This window comes from Ambystoma mexicanum, chromosome 2p (assembly GCF_040938575.1).
Source record: "Ambystoma mexicanum isolate Mex_15411 chromosome 2p, UKY_AmexF1_1, whole genome shotgun sequence".
Classification (NCBI taxonomy): Eukaryota; Metazoa; Chordata; class Amphibia; order Caudata; family Ambystomatidae; genus Ambystoma; species Ambystoma mexicanum.
In genome coordinates, this window is record NC_090923.1 from 1,134,961,026 (window position 1) to 1,134,980,191 (window position 19,166).

At 47.0% G+C, this 19,166-nt stretch overlaps 1 protein-coding gene across 4 annotated transcripts in view; it reads left to right on the forward strand.

Annotated features, from left to right (window-relative positions):
* Positions 1–19,166, forward strand: part of TUT1 (terminal uridylyl transferase 1, U6 snRNA-specific) — a 688,083-nt gene that overhangs the window by 155,323 nt on the left and 513,594 nt on the right. Inside the window, exon 3 of one of the 4 annotated variants that reach the window (XM_069645195.1) lies at positions 10,031–10,240. The exons of 2 other annotated variants lie outside the window; for them this stretch is intronic. In XM_069645195.1, coding sequence (XP_069501296.1) covers positions 10,031–10,240 — 210 coding nt within the window. Of the gene's footprint in view, positions 1–10,030; positions 10,241–19,166 lie in introns of those variants that run through there. One more of the 4 variants, XM_069645197.1, reaches the window with a different exon arrangement.

Consider the following 19,166-nt stretch of genomic DNA (forward strand, 5'->3'; position numbering starts at 1 on the left):
CTCAAAAACCCGCCGTGGCGCAGAGTGGCGCAGCGACCCTGCAGAAGTGCCAGTTACGCCCCCAAGAACGCCCTCGTGCAAGGAAAAGCCTTCAAAATTCCCAAATCATTGCAAAGGGCTGCGCTAACCCTAGACCAATTCACAGGCAAACGCCAAGCGGGGAACGTGTATTTCAGTGGTTCGCGGGAAGTTTCACACGCGATTGTCCTGCGTACGTGTACATCAGGGGTGCGCGGGAAGTAACACACGCAATTCCATCAGGGCACGTTTATTCCAGGGGTGCGCGGGAAGTATCACACGCAAAAATAGCAGGGTACGTGCATTTCAGGTGTGCGCGGGAAGTATCGCACGCGATTCCATCAGTGTACGTGTATTCCAGGTGTGCGCGGGAAGTATCACACGCAAAAGCAGCAGGGTACGTGGGAAGTATCACACGCGATTCCATCAGGGTACATGTATTGCAGTGGTGCGTGGGAAGTATCGCACGTGATTTCATCAGGGCACGTGTATTTCAGGGGTGCGCGGGAAGTATCACACGCGATTCCATCAGGGCACGTGTATTTCAGGGGTGCGCGGGAAGTATCACACGCGATTCCATCAGGGCACGTGTAGTTCAGGGGTGCGCGGGGAGCACTACACGTGAATTGCCCGTGTGGGTCCTCCCAGGTGTTCCCTCTACACCCTCCAGGGCCCCTGCAGGCAGCCCACACCACAGGGGACTACCCTGCACATGTCCCGCAGGCAGCCCATCCACCATGCCCCCCAGCCAACCCACATGTCACCTTGCACTACTGCACACCAACGCATGTCCCCCTGCACCCCCACCCCCCAGCACTTTGGTGCACCCTCCACCAGGCCCCCACTCATGTCCCCCTGCACCCCCACCCCCCAGCACTATGGGGCACCCTCCACCAGGCCCCCACTCATGTCCCCCTGCACCCCCACCCCCCAGCACTATGGGGCACCCTCCACCAGGCCCTCACTCATGTCTCCCAGCACCCCCACCCACCTGCATCCAGGGGCACCCTCCACCAGGCCCCCACTAATGTCCCCCTGCAGCCCACCCCCCAGCACTGTGGGGCACCCTCTACCAGGCCCCCACTCATGTCCCACTCATGTCCCCCTGCACCCCCATCACCCGAATAAAGAATGGGAGATCATGTCCCCAGCGAATCCCAGACGATCCACAGCCTGACCTGAAAAAATTGGAGTCATGGGGGTAAGTAAACCGGACTGTTCCTATCCCCTCCCCCCATTGTCTATATAGTAACATTGTCTGCGAAGCCCCTTGTCCCCTAACTCCCCCTGTCCTTACCTTTTGTTTGTCAAACCTGAGTCAAGAATCCTATCCCTAGGCTAGCCTTGGGAATGAAATAGAGAGGAGTACTTACCTTTCTTTGGACAAATACTGATTTGACTTTTAGCTCACCACCACCCGCCCATTGCATCCTTTGTGAGAATACCTTCCTTGGAAAAACCTGTACTGTAACCTGTGACTTTTAGGCTCTAGGCCCCGTACATCTTAGGGCTGGACTTCTTAAGTAAAAGGGAATTGGGATTCTATTGGTTCTATTAATATTATCTACATCTGATTACTCCCCTGATTTACCTGGTTAATTATTGATTGATGCATTGTAAGTGAACCTACTAGTGATTGTATACATTTGTGAAACATAGTTTTGAGTAATACTACTAGCTAAGTTTAATTTCTTAGTGTTTTCTTAAAGGCCTAATAAATAGTTGTATTTTATACATTGATTGTTGAAGCTGAAATATTGTGTGTTATTCGCTGAGGACTCGCTGAGGCCCTAGACCACTCTTGCACTCTCCTGGGATTAAGCCTTGACTGTTCTTCACACTACCTTAATTGGGTTTTGGCTGAACTCGAAGTCTCCCTGTTCACCAGAACTAAGGTTGCCTCCTAAAATCTCACTTCGCAACGTTTCGGCGTCCTGCATTTGAGTTGCTACTGCGTGCTATCTGTGCTGTTGGGGCCATTTCTTCAGCTTCATTTTGGATTGCTTCTGTGAATTTCCCTAACCGAATTTATTTGGCATTTGGCTTCTCCCAGCACTTCAAATACACGACCATGGCCTTTGGACTGCTTCTGGACTTTCCCTTTTCTGGACTGTGATGTTGTTTTCTTGCCTCAGAGTGGTCAAAGTGTACGAAAAGAAGTAGTGGAGCTATGTTCCTTGCAAGTCTTCCCCACTCTCCACAAACCCCATCACCACACCCCCTCCCACGTACAATACAAACCCCCAAACAAACACCCCTATTATGTTCAGTGAAGTGCACTGAAGTGCAAGCTTCAACTTCTTCCTACACTTTTATTTTAAAACGAAACCGTTCCGGAACGGTTTCTTTTTAAAATAAAAGTATAGGAACAGTGAAACTGAAAAATAAAAAGTATAGGAGCACCGCTCCCGCCCACTTCGACCTCTGCCTCGGACTGAACTTGTGTTGCTCTTCTGGACCTCCCATGGTTTTGGCGTTTCATGGATCCGTTTACACCCCGAGATTCCTTTAGTCTGCGCCCTCATGGCCCATCCGAACCAAATTATTTTTATCTTTTCCTTGCTGGTTGGGAACTGGTCCTCCTGGTTTATGGACTGCTGTCGTCTTATCCCACCACTATAGTAGCTTGGCTGCATCATAAATTAGTTCAGGGAAGGGGGCAGTGAGTGACAACACTTTTATGCAAGGTAATCTAACCCACTTTCGTATGCTTCCCTTACAACTCAGCACAGTCATCCTTGTGGTATTCCCTCTCCCTTCTATTCCACTCCTGGGCATACATGTGCAAACCACAACACCTGGCAAGCGTTGAGGCGTCTTGGGTCAGAAAGTATATGCAAGGTCTGATCGGCCAACAGGGTTTGAATTTCAAATGCTCACAGGGACATAGGTCGATCAGAACACATGTTGCTAGGTGCTGTTTTGGTGAAAGAAGCCAGTTCCTTGCAAATACATTCCCGAGACATCTGTTTGCAGATTTTAATCACTCTGTCAAAAGTAAGGGTGTACCGAACTTCGGCTTCGAGTAAGTATTCGGCCGAATTCCGGCTGAAACAAAACTATTCGGCTCCGGCCTAATAGTTTCTTGTTATTCGGCTCTTGCCGAATACTTTGACATTCTCATTCAAATACAATGCAACATGAACACAGAAAGGCAAATATGGACTTCAGTTTGCAAAACTGAATAGAATTACACCAGACAAATTGCTATCATACAGCTGAAAAATATCTTATATTGTAATCTGCTCTTTAGGGCATGTTTTGTATCAGATTCTTGGACATAAAAGGTGCTCATCTTTTATACTTAGCCTGCAACAATAAAGAACATCTTTTCTTTTGGCAAATGTTTATATGCAATGTGCACTTTTTTCAGTTGGAAAAGACAAACTGAAATAAATGTGCATAGATACTTTCAGTTCCTGTCATGTCACTTCCCATTGCGTACGTCATAGTCCCCCCCCCCCCCCCCCCGATTCTTTTTTTAAGGACTTGAGTCCTGAGTTTAACATTATCTGATATTTTATCAGGAATGATAAGTTGCATATGTTTGTGTATTGGCAAGAAGGAGTGGCTAAGATAAGTGAAAAGTGAACAGCATTTGTTTGGGTGGGGGTGAATAGTTGTGAGATGGAGTTCACGCATTTCATATTTCCTCTTGACTTCTGTCCTGCATGAGCCGACATGAACCATTATATACAATTCTATGTGAGCTGCAAAGAAGTTTCGAAACTCGACCGCATCGACTTTGCAATTCGATAGAGAATGCAATGCATCTGATTCACAAAGGCAGCCCTTTTGCATTTGTGAAGCCTCCTACTTTAACTGGCACTGAATATGCAACAATCTTCTGTACATTTGGTCCCTTAATTTTGGTTAAAACTGCTTTATTTCTGGCTTTTGTGCTTTAAATGAAGATGCTATATTAATTACAATGAAGAGAAATAAAAGTATAGAATGCATTTAAAATGGTGCTTTATTTGTTTTTTTAATAGGTGTGTCTTTTGAAGTTTGGAACATGATTTATTAAATAAAGCAACTATTAGGATTCATATTCGGCTTCGGCAGAATAGTTGACAAACTATTCGGTATTCGGACGAATACTAAATATGCTATTCGGTACAGCCCTAGTCAAAAGAGGTTGGTAACTCAGTTCCACTAATGAGCCAAACCGCCTGAAAATACTTTGTCTGGTCCACCTGTTCCTGCATCACAGCTCAGAATAGAACAACCATAATCGCAATGCACAGCATGGTATAATAGCAGCCATATGATGTGCCCGTTCTTGCCTTTAGTTGCATGCCTTTGAGTTCTCCTTTCACTGTACCACAAATGGTTCTGTCCCCTGGAAACAATGAATTCTCTTCCTATTTCCTATCCCAGCTATCCCTTGTGTACTTACCACTCCACCTTTTCTTTTCTCCCATCCCAGGTATCTCTATCTGTTCCTTGTGCATGATACCCATGCGTTCCTCTCCCGTCCATCAAATGGTTTCCATGTGGGGATCTTTTCTCCATTCTCTTGGTTTCACTTCCTCGTGTGCGTACATATCTTCTCCCTTTCACTTCTTTTCCTCACATAGGTGTCTGCCCCCTGTGTATATGCACCCTTGTTGATGCATGTTTGTCAAATCCTTTATCTGTCCCTTGTGGACTAGTTTCCCAACCCCACTATGTCTCTTATTATTGTGCATGTCCGAATGTCCCTTGATCACATGTTCCCCCTGTAAGGGTGCAGAAGTACACGTCTTAACACAGTGCGGGTATGTTTTTATTGGCAAAGATTTGTATTTATATAATGATAAAGGAAAAGCAAAAACCTGTCTTGCCCTATTTCTATGAGGGGTTGCCTTACCTCAACAAAAATACTAAGGACTGTCAGGATGTCCAGTAAAGTGAAATGTCCACCGTCCTGTGTCCAAACCTATTTCCGTCCCTTATACTCCAGACCCAGGGTCTCCAACCAGTAGATTGCGAGTTACCGGTAGCTCGTCTGAGACTTCCCAGTGGCTCTTTGCATCGGACACCAAAATGAGAACTCTGTGTTTATTTTTGTGTCTGAAGTCCCTGGGCCTCTTCCCTTGCCCGTCAAAAGTAAATGGGAATTGTGTGTTGTGGCTATTGTCACCAAGAGGTGCAAATGATGGCTGATTAGAGAGGGGTGCATACATCCTCATGCCATGTGAAGCAAGGAAGGGGGCTGGTGATGTTTCTGTCTCATTGTGTTTCTTTAGATTTATTTTGCTTAATCTTAGTTTGCATGCTGGTAATTGTATGCTTTCAATCAGAATGGGGAACATAAAGCTACAGCTGTACTCGTTTTTTGCTCAGTGTGTGGAAAAAGACAATCCATGTGAGTCCCAGCATTCAAGAAAAAGAGCATATCTACCATTACGTGCTGCTGTTTATAGTAAATCTGTGCTTTTTTGTTTTATTTGAAGATACTGAGTTCTCTGTTTTTAAGGCAGTAGTACCCCAACTGTATTAAAGGTTGTGATATGGAGGAGCCCACCTCTATGCGTGCCGTAATACAGGAATTCAAGGCCTAATGGCACTTTTACATTTAAGTAAATGTGGAGAACTACTAGCTGCACTGCATTCTGGTGCTTATCCCTTTACATTTCTAAAACTAAACAGGAATGTAAAATGACACATGCTATCAATGCAAAAAACATGATTTGTTTCAGCCTATGTTTTACAAATTAAGTAATTGGGTGGAAAAAGTGAGCAGTGGATTGTATGTATATATTTTGATATGTATTGTTAATATAGTGTAAACCTAGTCACTAAGTAACAGAGCACTGTACAAAACTGGGTGGTGCATATAAGGAGTAAATATTGAGGAGAGCCATGGGATTGGAGAACCATTAATAGGGTTGAAAGCAGGGAGATCTATAGAGATCTGTGGGAAATGCATATGTTCAAATTCTGGCTGGGGATTTTCATCCTTTCATTACTGGGTTGAAATTCCTTTTGCTAAAGAAATTGGCACAACACAATACAATTTACAAGTAATTCTGTAACACATGTAATATTCCAGTAGATGCCTAGTTACCAACGGTACGTGGGATATGCCAACACTGCCACTGCAAAACACATGTTGATTTCATTGCATACAATATGTCAGAATTGTCCATTTTAAACCAGTTTTGTGAAGGTGCAGCCGTCAAATATGTCTGAGTGATCTGTACATGCAAGCCAGGCATAGCCCATTGGTCATGCACCAGAATGACATGCATGATTCCTGCAGGGAAAGGCAGCAACCCAGTGAGCGGTTCTCTGGGATACTGCCTCCTTCATAAAGGGTAGACTGGTGGCAAGTCGCTACCCATTATGAATAAGTCTCCCCTCGCTACAACCATACTCTTTGCTCAAAATGTTAATAAAACTATTCATATATCATCTGGTTTGGTGTTCTGATACGTGCATGTTTCAAGTCATTGCATATAACTTGATCACATGGTTTCCAAATGTTCCTTTTTTCAGTCTTGCCAATTATTTTAACATAAAACCTTTTAATGGTAGTCTGCAAAGTAGGCTTTGGCTTACTTTTCCTTGGCTGAATTCTGTGACTTGGCATGTGGGCAAATTGCATCAGTTGGGGATATAGCAGTGGATTTAATTTTTTGACAAAGCAGAATGTGGTATTTGCTGAATTGTTTGCTGAATCAATGACTTATGGAAATCCTGGATGCAGACGCAGATGCACCATTCAACAAAAGGCAAAATATTTACCATTTCCATCCAGAGCTGGAAATCACATTTTTTTCTTCCAGCGTAAAAAGAAAATATGCCTCTTTAATTTATAGCGCCCAATTTACAGTGGGCAAAAAAGTAACATTGCTAGGCATTTTGCAATGATACACACACATTATGAAAATAATTTTCCCTAAGGAAGCTGTCAGAGATCCTAAAAAGTAGGTAAACTAAATGCTGCAATGCCAATGTTGTTACAGAGGCATCCTTCAGTGTTGCTAATTATTTGATGAAAACAAATGTACTTTTACAGATGGGCAATTTTTAAGTGTGCAGAGACTCCTGTGGCGGAGACTGTTGTAAACGATTTTAAAAACTGTCCTGCCATGTCAGGTGTGCCGTTAGGTGCAAACACTATGGCAAGGAGGGTATCTGCACTATCTCTGCAAATCTGCCCTTTTCAGACACGAACCTTCTGCACTATCTCTGTAAATCTGCCCTTTTCAGACACAAACGTTCTGAATTCAAAACTTGTATCCCATTTGACAGAATCTGAATGCTGTTGTTGTTTCAAGCTACAGACCAGATTACTTTGCACTGGTGGATAGCATACAGTGTCAGCCTTTCCATTGAATGTCCCAATTGGTTTGTTAAATTCTGATATACTTGATCATTTTTAGAAGACAGCTACTAAATAAAACATGAAACAAAGCTGTTTTTGAAGTTATTAATATCATGGTAAATGCATGTGTTATTCCTTTTTCATGTAAATAGCAAATTAATCGCTCCAAAAAATCTTGGTACAATTTCTCATACTCATGGACATCACCATCCCAGTAGCTCTCGTCAGTAGCTCACGCCAATTGGCCATTAACTACATGTAGCTCTTGTCAACATAAAGGTTAGAGACCCCTACTCTAGACTAACAAAGGAAACATTGGGTGTCTTCTTGATCGAGAAGGAGCCTACTCCCGTTCTTTATTAAAAATGCTGCTATTCTGTTGACTTTGGGACTGGTTTTTCCGATTCATGTGCTGATATATTGATTTTGTTTTCTGTTTGTTAGTTTTTGTTGGTGCTATTATGCCTCCGGGCCTGTGATTGGTGCCTTTAACAAATAAATAAATACAGATTCAGTTGTTCAGTTCTTGATGAGAAGACACAATGAATTCTTTAACTTAAAAGTTCTTCACGTTGAACGCTCTTCCACATGTAGACAAAAACACAACTGAATTTATCAAGGCATTCTCTCCCCTATTCTTTCTCTGTTAGTCTCTAGTCATTATAAAGAAAAGAAAAGTTCTATCAGGGGCAGGGAAAAGGTCTCTTCCCCTGTTCTTTTACAAATGTGAATAGTCCGGTTCACTATGCTGTCAGACTTGACTGAAGGTCCTCTAACCACAAAATACAGTTTCCAAATATCAAGAGGGGTTGGGGAGGGAGGGTGTCTCTTCCCCTATTCTTTGACCAATGTAGCGGCAATGGGTCCTCAACCCCATGTTTTCTCTTCTTGCACCTCTCTTTCTCTCTTACGTAGGTCGCAGACCCCTCTGTGGTGTCTTGGGATCTCCCCGACTTGTGCTGTAGCTTGTTTCTCTTTTGTGCGGGTCAAAGACCCCTTTATTTGATCTCCGGATCGGTCTGACTTGCTCTGGGCACCAGCCCCTTGACTGTGCTCTTCCTCTGACTTGTGTGGTTCCTTGACCCCTGTGTCTCGCTCTTGCAGGGCTCGCCCGACTTCATATGGGTCCCAGACCACTCTCCCAGATTTATTGCTTATGTCACCCAGGCCTGATTCACTAACCTGCAAGGCACTGGTTTTCATTTGACTGTCTTAGTTTTCCCCAGGTACTGGTACGGAGGAGATGGGGTTCTTCAGCCTTCCCCTATCGCCTGCTTTGTTCTCTCTTGTCTCCACCACCCGCTAGTGTGAGCCAAATACCTTGTTTGGCATTACCGGCTTGCTCAGGCAGCTTCACGGAACTGCTTCTTCCTACCGTGGGCTTCCACATGGCTTCCGCATGTCCTCGCAGCATTCGCAGGTCTGGTCCCTCTCTGCGTCTTCTTGTCTGCCCGACCGCGCAATCAGACACCTGGTCTTATCATTACCATTGATTCTTGCGCCTGGGTACTTGTAAATACAGCGTGTTCTGCCAGGATCATTCAGCCTTTCCTGTTCTCCACGGCAAGCCTCCAGTTGGATCTCGGTTCCTCCAGGGAGGATCTGAGAGGGTACACAGTCCTTGCTTGATTTGTATCGCTGGGGCTGCCTCTAGTTTACTGTACTGCGTATGTTGGTTCCACAGTGTACTTTTGCCTCCCTGTCTGATCTTCTTCATGTCACTGTTGTATCTACTCCCTCTGGCTAAGCCTCATTCTTCCTCGTCCCAGTATGACCGGTCTGAACCCTGTACTCTACAGAGATACTTAGATGTGTGGGACACCACAGGGGACTGAGTGGGGTTAGAGGAAAGAGGGAGACCAAAATTGAGAGGGTGAATACAGCGTTCTCCTAGGCTATTGTCACTGGTCCTATGGAGGTTTTCCTCCCCATGAGATCCACCCACTGAGTACCAACCCCCATGGGGACTATTAGCGATATCAGCCTTCACCCCGGCCTCAAGGGAAGGAGCTTCCCCCATGGGAGCAGGATTCATCACACCCCTTTATGCCTCGACCAGAAATGTAAGAAATAAAAGTAATGGAACTGTGAGATTGGGGACTGGGAAGAGATGGCATGGAACAACACAAGTGTTACAGGATTTAGGGTTGTGCAGATAGACGGCCATGTGGGTGGCAAGGGCAAAAGAGTTGCCACCCAGTATTGTTTTGACCTAAATCTCATCCCAAAAAAACAGATTTCAGTATAGATGTAACCTTTCAGAGGGCTTTTTTTTTTTTTTCTTTCCCCTCCGGCACCTAAGAAGGTTTTGTACATTGTTTTACTGCTTAGCTCACTAGGAACCCCAATTTAGTGATTTGCTTCAAAGTCATTTTAAGTATAAAGAAGTGGTATGCTTGAACGTCAAAATCAGTTCCAGAACTCTTTAAGTGTTTGTTTAAATGGGTGTAAAAAACAGTGGAACTCTTAACAGTAAATTACTGTTCGTTCCTGCTCAGTTTGGTCACTGGTTACTTTTCCACATGTCTGTCCCTTGTTGATGCTCGCACTGCCAGGACTATTCTTTATACCCATGTGTTTCTGTCACTTGTGAATGTTATGAATCTACTTCAGCTTTGTATATCCCATTTCCACTGAGCACATACTCACCACGCCTCGTCCTCTTTCTCTCTATCTCTCTCCCTCTCTATCATTCAGGGTCTCTATGCCATTGTAGAGCTAAAGGACACTGCCACCCTGCAATCTGTCCTTTCACATGACCAACATAGCCTGGAAGGGCAGAAGCTGCGGGTGAAACCGCGGGAAAAGAAAGAGTTTAAATACGTTCCCCCTAAGAAGCAGGGGACACCCCGGAAGCAAGAGCTGAGTCTGGAAAAGCTCTCTGATGCACTCTGCCAGTGCGTTGATGTGAGTAACTCTTTGTGTACACTAGTCTACTTGTGTGGCATGAGGTGATAAACATGGGAGGTGGGGAGCAGGGCAAATGCCATTGTGTGCCTCGAAGAGAGCCCAGTTTGTACTGTTTATGGGTAAATGTTAAGAACCGATCTTCCAAGTTGCTGAACGTCTTCTTTAAAAGGGTTAGAATTGCTTCTGTTAGCGTATGCACACCATCTGTATCCATGTTTAAAGGTTTTCAGAACAACTTTCCGATGTAGGGTTCTGGGAAGCAAACCAAATTGAATCTTCAAAGATTTTACCTAAAAGTCTTAACTATGTCTTGTCAATGAGGAGACGTAGTTGGGCTTAGACTTGGGAGATCAGGGTTTGGTGTAAAGTACAATTAACCCCAATAGCTTGACCAGCAATAACACGTCCACAGAGGCATGTTGGAACAAACACCACAGTTTCTGAAATAACATTGATATAAAGTGGGGGTAAAACGTGTTTAGCTATCTTGCATCAGCTTCCTAGGATTATAAGGTGCACAAACATTCAGAACTAAGCTTTATAAGTCAAGTTCCTTTATTAGAAACCATATAGTCAGGTTCAAAGTAAGTAAAGCAGGTCTTGAATACTCACAGTTCGCCCATAGGGGACGAAGGTGTGATGCAGTAAAAGCCCTAGAGTCGGTGCAAAACTCTTGTAGTATATGTAAGTTAGGTTTCCCTGGCTGTGAAGGGACAGCTGCCTATCCTGGTCTTCTAGGGGGACCCCAAACAGATTGCCCACACTCCGATCCACCACCAAATTTCAGACCAAGGAAGCTGCAATAGTGTTCCTTGTGCATATAGGCAGCCGTACTGATAGGTAGTGTATCAGCCAGTTGTATTTACTAAAAATAGGCAACATAGTACCAGCAAAGAAAAACTGAGTAAAAATACTTGTAACAAAAAATAAGAAACAACACATAGAAGCCTACCCCCTGCTTTAAGCGATCGTGGTACTAGTACTGCCATAGGAATAAGTTCTACTCCCATCACTACTGAATCTGAAGAGGTGAACTTATATCTTTTTTTTTTTTTTTAAACAGGTATTTTATTAGATTTTCAGTTTACAATTCAAAGACCAGCATTGGGGAACCCTCCAAAAAGGCTCCTCATAAATTCATTCAACAGTAATAAACATAACAGTAAATCACATCCTAAATTCATTAAACCATAATCAGTCCTTCCTTCACATCAATTAATAACCTCTGTTCAAGTACAGCTTAATTTAAGATCAAGTATGCTTCACGTGAGGATACATTCAAGAGATACTTTGCCCGCTATAATAATGTCCAACATAAACTTCTCGTTGTGGCATATGCAGGCATTATCTAAGCTGGGCCTTTATCCAGCCTTGTATGGCCAAAACAATATCACATACAACTTTTATATAGGCTCGTGGAGCATCTAAGTGCAAGTTCGTTTCGAATCTGTTCGTCGGTTTTTGGCCTTACCGTTTTGGTCTAGCTACAGGTTATGTTGTCACCTAAGGTTTTACACAGTTACCAGCTTAGGTTGTTCTGTATCTAGACCCAGCTCAGCAGAGGTGATCAGACCAAGAAGGTTCCTCACGAGTTCATTCAATGGTTACAAGTAATTTAACAGATCACTTTGAACAGTACAATAGTAGGTTATTACAGCTGCAGATCAACCTTAGGCCTCATCATACTAGTATTAATTCAGGATGTGACTAAACTTTAACTGCAACCGTTCAACAGTCCCTCCCCTTTCTCCCACCCCCCTCCCAGTTTTTGTTGATATGGATCAGTTCCTACATTTGCTGCTGGCAGAGTTATATTCTAATTGAGGGGCTTCTGCGCAGCGTCATGACTCCTATGCCAGCTTAGTTCATTCTCAATTAAATTGCTCTCAGCAGGTTTGGCCTGAGGAAGTATGCCTCTGTCTCTGACGTGATCAAAGAAGGGGTCCCAAATAGCTCGAAATTTCAAATATTTGCCATCCCTCAGAGCCCCCACCGTTTCCATGGCCATTACATTCCAAGTCTTTACCTACCAACAGGCTGTTATGGGGCCTTCAGGGTTTTTCCAGGCCTGTGCCAGGGTCATTCTTGCCGCCATTAACAGATGGGTGATCAACATTGCATTGTTTCCCGTTTCCGCATATGCTCCCTCCACTGTCGAGCCCAGGAGTATGGCCTTAGGTGCTGCTGGTAACTGCTTTCCTGTAATGTCCTTTATGTGGCTTAGGATTTCCTTCCAATATGTTGCCGCTTTCAGGCAGGACCACCACATGTGGTATAGGTCTCCCCTACCCCCGCAGTTTCTCCAACAAGTGGGAGGGTAGTTTGGGTTCATCTTATGCAGCCTGTAGGGAGTCAAATACCATCTGAAACAGATCTTGTGTGCAGTTTCTCTGGTCGCTGTGCATGTGGAGGCCTTCCGTGCCCTTGTCCATATTTGGGACCATTCCTCCTCCGTGAAGGGTTCACCTACATCTTTCGCCCAGCTGTCCATGTATGGGAAGGTGTCACTAATTTGAGCTTCATCTAGTAGCTTGTATTGCTTAGAGACCGCTCCCGCCTCTTCCCCTTGTGCAAGGTTAGTTCTAGGCCCACTGGTTCCCTTGTGGCTGCTTTCTTGACTTCCCTATGGGTTATCCAGTGCCGGATCTGAATGTAGGCATATCTGTCTGCTTCACCCACTCCAAATTTCTGTTTGCATTCTTCGAAGAGTAGTGGGTTGCCCTCCCGGTAGAAGTCCTTAAGGAGCAGCAGCTGCTCCTGTCCCCAGTTCTTCCAGAACCTGGGCCGCGTACCTGGCATGAAGCTCCGATCGGGCGCGATCTTCCGTCTTCTCATGGCCCGATCCCATCCCTTCAGCGTAACCTTGGTTGCCTCCAGAAGCTGTCCTTCTGCCCCTCTGTCGCCTCTCTCAGACCGTGCAAAGCCCCTAGCGGGATTGTGGTCACGCTCTGTTCAATTCCCACCCATCCCCTTGATGTGTTGTCTTTCATCCAGGCAAGCATTGGTGCAATTTGTGCCGCCAGGGCATACCTTTCCACATCCGGGACCCCCAGGCCTCCAAGGCACGGGTGCCTCGTTAGGATCTTGCGCTGTATTCTTGCTTTCCCTTTGTGCCAAATAAAGAGGGTTAAGTCACCCTGCAGTGCTTTACATATTTTGGTGGGGGGGAACTCTATTGGGAGCGAGCTTACAGTATATAGTAGGCGCGGTAGCAGGGTCATTTTGAGTGCTGCGATTCGGGCGAACCAAGATAGTTCCTGAGTGTCCCACCTGTGTAAGTCCTCCCTCAGTTGTTTTATCAGTGGAGGTAAATACGTCCCGTAGAGACTTTTGTGGTTCTTGGTCAATTGGATCCCCAAATATTCTATTGATTCTTTTTCCCAGATTAGTGGGTATCTTGGTCCCAGTTCTATGACCACCTCCTCCCTCTCTGTGATATTCAGTGCCTTGGATTTGGTGAAGTTTATGCTGAAGCCGGATATCAACGCAAATTCTTGTAAGATATCTAGAGCTCTCGGGAGGGTGTTCTCAGCGTCCCGGAGGAACAGCATTATGTCATCTGCGTAAAGTGCTATTTTATGTGTGTTTCCCCCGCATTTGACCCCCTGTATGTCAGAGTCCTGCCGGATTACTTCAGCTATGGGCTCCATTGCCATAGCGAAGATTAGGGGCGAGAGTGGACAGCCCTGCCTAGTCCCCCTGTTTATTTCAATCTTGGCTGTGCGGCTTCCATTAACTATGAATGTGGTGCATGGCCGGTGGAAATTTGCCAGAACCATTTTGCTGAAGGTGGGGTCACAGCCAAACTTCTGCAGCACCAGCCCCAGATATTTCCAATCTAGGCTGTCAAATGCTCTCCTGGCGTCGAGGGGCGCCACGGAGAACCTTTGTTCTGTCCTACCTCCAAGGTCCAGTATATCCACAGCACGTCTAATGTTGTCTTGGGCATGCCTCCCCTTTATGAACCCTGCCTGGTCGAGATAAATTATTTTGGGCAGAACCTCAGCAAGTCTGGTTGCCAGGACCTTAGCGTAAAGTTTAGCGTCGGTATTAAGTAAGGAGATTGGCCGGTAGCTGGCACAGTCGGTGGCGTCTTTTCCGGGCTTCAATATTAAGATGGTGGTGGAGTCTCCCATATCTGGCGTGACTGAACCGGATTCTCTGATATAGTTAAACAAAATTGTTAGAGGGCCTAGCAGTTGGGTGCTGAATATTTTGTAAAACCCACTCCCCAGTCCATCTGGACCTGGGGCTTTGTTACGGGGTAATGCTCTAATAGCATCGCTAATTTCATGCGAAGTTATGGGGGCTTGCAGGGCGTCATTATCTTCTTGCGAGATCTGAGGGAGGGTAATTCTCGACATATATTCCCTCTGTGCTTGAGGGTCTAAGTGTTCCTCTTCTAACAGGTCTTGGTGGAATTTTTCCATAATCTCGCGTTTATCCCCTTCCGCTCGGCATAGGTCCCCTGTTAAATTTTTTTGTTCTACTATGTGATTGCGGGTGTTTTGTTTGCGGAGTTTGGCTGGCACAAACCTATTTGCTTTGCTCCCTTGGACAAAGTAAGTTTGTTTGGTATTAATTAGCGATTGTGCAGTGTGTTCCGCTACATGGGCTTCTAACTGGGCTCTTGCTTTCCTAACCACACGTAGAGTTTTTTGGGATTGCCTAGCTTTGTGTTGCGTTTCTGCTACTTTTAGTGTTGCTTCAAGCTTTTTTTAATGAGTTCTCTTTCCCTAATGTATGCTGACGTTCGTGAGATGAACTCTCCCCGGATCACGGCTTTCCCAGCGTCCCACACAGATCCCCAGTTTGTCTCCCCGTTATTCTCCTGGAAAAAGTTCTGGATTGTCTCTTCCATATGTGCTCTAAGGGACAGGTCCTTCAATATCATTTCGTTCAGCCTCCAGGGTCTAGGGTCTTTATAGACGGAGTGGGCCATCTCCATTTGCACCAGGACTGGGGCATGGTCCGATACATATTGGGTTTCTATTTCAACCTTGGTGATACGCGGTATCAGAGTAGAAGTCACCAACACCATATCGATTCTTGTATACCCCCTGTGAACCGCTGAGAAGTGAGCAAATTCCTTTTGTTGACCATGAAAGAACTTCCAAGTTTCTATTACCTCCAGATCCCTAAAGAGCTTCCCCAACGCCTGCCTATTTCTTTCGTCTGCTGCTGTGGGTGGGAGTGTTTTATCCAGTGCAGGGTCCATGACACAGTTAAAATCCGCTCCTATTATTGTCTGGCCCTCGCACCAGCTCCCCAGGGTTCTCAGCATCTCTCTCAGAAACAAGTCTTGTCTCTCGTTCGGGGCATAAATTGCAATTAAGGTGTATAGTTGGTCTTGTATCAGCCTTTTCACGATTAGGCATCTCCCTTCCGGGTCTTGGTACATCGCCCGTTTTTTGAAGATCAGATTGGCCCCAAGTAGTATTGCAACTCCTTTGGTTTTCCTTCCCTCAGAGGCGAAGTATTGGCGAGGGAACCTCCTGTGTTTCAACCTACCCTCGTCTTCCGGGAGGAGGTGCGTTTCCTGCAAAAAAGCCACTGACACATGCATGTCCATGAGCCTCGACAGGACAGAGCAGCGTTTAATCGGTGAGTTGAGGCCCTGCACGTTGAGCGAGGCTATATTCATTTCAGCCATCTATATTGCGCTTGCAATCCTTTGTCTTCCGAATTGTTACTCCCTTTCGAGTCTCCATTGCCTTTGAGCTATTCTGATCCATATCATTCCATAGCCACGGACATATCTGTAGCTTTCCTTCCCCCCGCCACCCACCCCTCACCCTTCTGGAATCCTTCAGAACAGAGTTCCACAAGACTTTCTCTGCGCCCTTATCGGGGCGTTGGGTCTCACATCTTCTCCCTCTTGCGTTCCGCCAGGACATGGGTTTGCCCTGCATCAATTCCAAGATAGTTCACCCTCCTTCTCCGTCCGAGGGTAGTGTTCTTCCCCGGGATATTCATTAAATAGATGTTCAGTCACCCGGAGGCGTGCTCCCCTATCCCCAAACCAGGACACTTTCACCTTCCCGGGTGAGCGTGTTCATCTCGTTAGCTGGTTTCTCCCTTTTCCCTCTCCTCCTCGCTTTTTTTGTAGTGGCCGTGGACCATTCCCATTGTCTTGAATTCCCGCTTCTGAAGCTGCGGGCAGGGATTGGGTCCAGGAGCTGCTCCTTTTCTTCCTCTAGGTGCAGGAGCGTAACCCCCTCCTCATTAGTGGTGATTCGATGTCGTTTGCCCTCCAAGCGGAATTGCAAGCCAAACGGATATGTCCACCTATAATTGATCCCCTTGGATCTCAGCACCTTTGTGATCGGAGCCATTAGTTGCCTCTTGTGTAGGGTCGAGAGAGCCAAGTCTTGGTACAGCTGGACTGGAGCCTGGTTGATGGTGACCGGTTGTGAGTTTCTGGCTGCACAGAGAATTTCCTCCTTCATCGTGTAAGAGGTCATTGCCAGTAGGACATCTCTCGGCTTGGCTCCCGGTTCTTTTCTAGGGGGTCCAATTCTATGTACTCTGTCGACGTGTATATCCTCCGGTTGGACGTCCGTTAGAAAGCTACTGAAGCATAACTGCATTGTCTTTTTTAGATCCTTGTCACCAATTGATTCGGGCAGGCCTTTACCTCGTATGTTGGATCCCCGGGACCTGTTTTCCAGGTCCTCAGCTTGAAGTTCCAGATTATGCGTGGCTTTGAGATCTGTTCCAGTAGCACATTGGATTGTTTGGAGTCTTCGACGATTTCAGAGAGTCCGGTTTCTGCTGTGTCCACTCTCTCACCTAATCCTGTAATGTCTTTTTTAATTTCCTGTATTGCGGAGCGAAACTCCTCCCTTATTGCCTTTAGGTGGCCTTGGAGGGCTTCCATCATCCGGCTCTCCATTCCCTGGAGCCATTCCTTGAGGTCCCCCTTGTTCAGCGTCATGTTCTCGGGGGCATCTGTCCGTTGTTGAGAGTCACTCACACTTGTTGCCTCGTTTTGGTGTCCTTTGGATCGGTATTGCCTCCAGCAGTGTTGTAGCTGTGCGTTCCGGTTGCCGTGCAGGGCTCCTTTAGTCTTGGTTCCTGGCATCTGCTTACCCCTTTGGGAAGGGGGGACTCGACTGGGTGTTTGGATTTGCCGCCTCAAGAGGAGTGGTTGATTCAGCGCCCCCTACGTGTGTGGTACTCCTCCTTGTGGGTGCTCTGTCCCCTATGGCAGGGCAAATTCCTTTCTTATACCCCTCCCAGGGGGGTCTCCACAGTCCAATTTCGCCTTGCCAGCCCAGGGGGGCCTCTCCTAGCCCCCTTAGGTTTTAGTGCGTCTTCTGTTGGCTACCAGTGGTCGTCCCCAGGCTCCTGCTGCTCCGCTGGTAAGTTTCTGTTGGGGGGGGGCAACTCTTGATCACTGGGGACTCCCAGGTTTAAATGTATTGCGGATAACTCCTTGCGTGAGGAAGTCCGCCTGCACCAAAGAGTCCTTTGAATCTGTCCTTGCTTAGCTAGGTGCAGCTTCATGCTGTTCTGGAGTGCTGCTATGAGATAGCCTGTGCCAGGCTCCCGCTGCGCACCAACTGTGCTGCCTCGTGAGTCCCCGGAGCTGCCTCAGCCCCCAGCGAAGTCCTGTTCAGTTTCAGCCCCCTGCCGGGCCCCCTCCTCCAATCTTCCTCCCAGGGAGGCACCTAAACGCCAGCAACACCACCCGAGACTGGGTGCTAGCAGCTCTTCTCTCCAGCTTTCGTTCAATGGGGAAGGCTCCAACAGAGGGAAGGCTTTATGGATGGAGAACGAGGCAACCAAGACAGTCAACCCCTCGGTCAAAATGGAACGCTGTGCCCGGGCCTTAGTCGCTGTCTGCGGGTCGGGCCCGCGCTTGCCAGCACTCTATGGTATGGCGGGGGGAGGGCCTGCGTGGGCCCTAGCCTATTTAGGGCGGGTAGGGCCCGCCGGGTCCCCACCACTATGCCAGGGGAGGATAGCCCCTGCAGCCGTTCCCACCCCCTTCTCCTTGCTTTCGGGAAGATCGTAGCGTTCTTGTTTCCCGGGGGATGGGGCTCCGCGTTTGGCTCCGCCGCGGCCCCCCCCCGCCGCCCCGGTCCCAGCCCGCATCCCCCACCGGCCGCCTCAACCCGCCGATGCACTCTCGGTCGGGGGGTAGGGGTGTGCGGCGAGGCCACGGAGACCGGGCCGCGGCTGCAGCTGTCAAAGGGGGCGGGACGCCGCTCAACCCAGCTCTTCCCCGGGCCGGCCGCCTGCCAAGCCTCCCGAAAGCCACACCACACTCCAAGGTTAGGGGGCACAGGGTCCGCCGCCCCACCGGAAGCCGCAGGAGAACCCCGCACCGGGCCCCGCAGATGGTGTCTCCCCGCAACAGCTGGGCGCGAGGGTTTTGGCGGGCTTTGGGTCCGGAGGGCCCCGCCGAGCGGAATCTCCCCTTCCGCACAGGTCGCGCCGTTAATCCGCTCCAACTGCAGTCCTCCTCTGGTCCAAGCAATAATTCCCTCCGGGTTCTTCAGCTTCAGCGATTTCTGGGGTTGCTAAAGTCACTGTTTATTCTCCCACTCGGACGGAGCTCGTAGGAGTGCGTCTTATTCAGACGGCGGCCATCTTGGAATCCCCGAACCTATATCTTTTAATGTGCATGAATACCTAAAAAAATATTTTTGTTTTAGAGTTAACAAAGTATGTTTACTCGATTATAAAATACTCCCATTAGGAATAGGACTTACTTTTGTACTCCATAAAAACATGTTAATCCCAACTTTAAAATCGTATCTGCAGCACTGTGCATAGTATTGAATGGGGACTAACAACTGTGCACCAAGGCCCTTCAAACTCTGATCAAGAAAGGTAAAAATACAGGCAAGTTGGGGACACCTGCTTATTACATTGGCTCTGTCATTGAAGGCCCAGGTGTCAAAGGTGCAGAGTC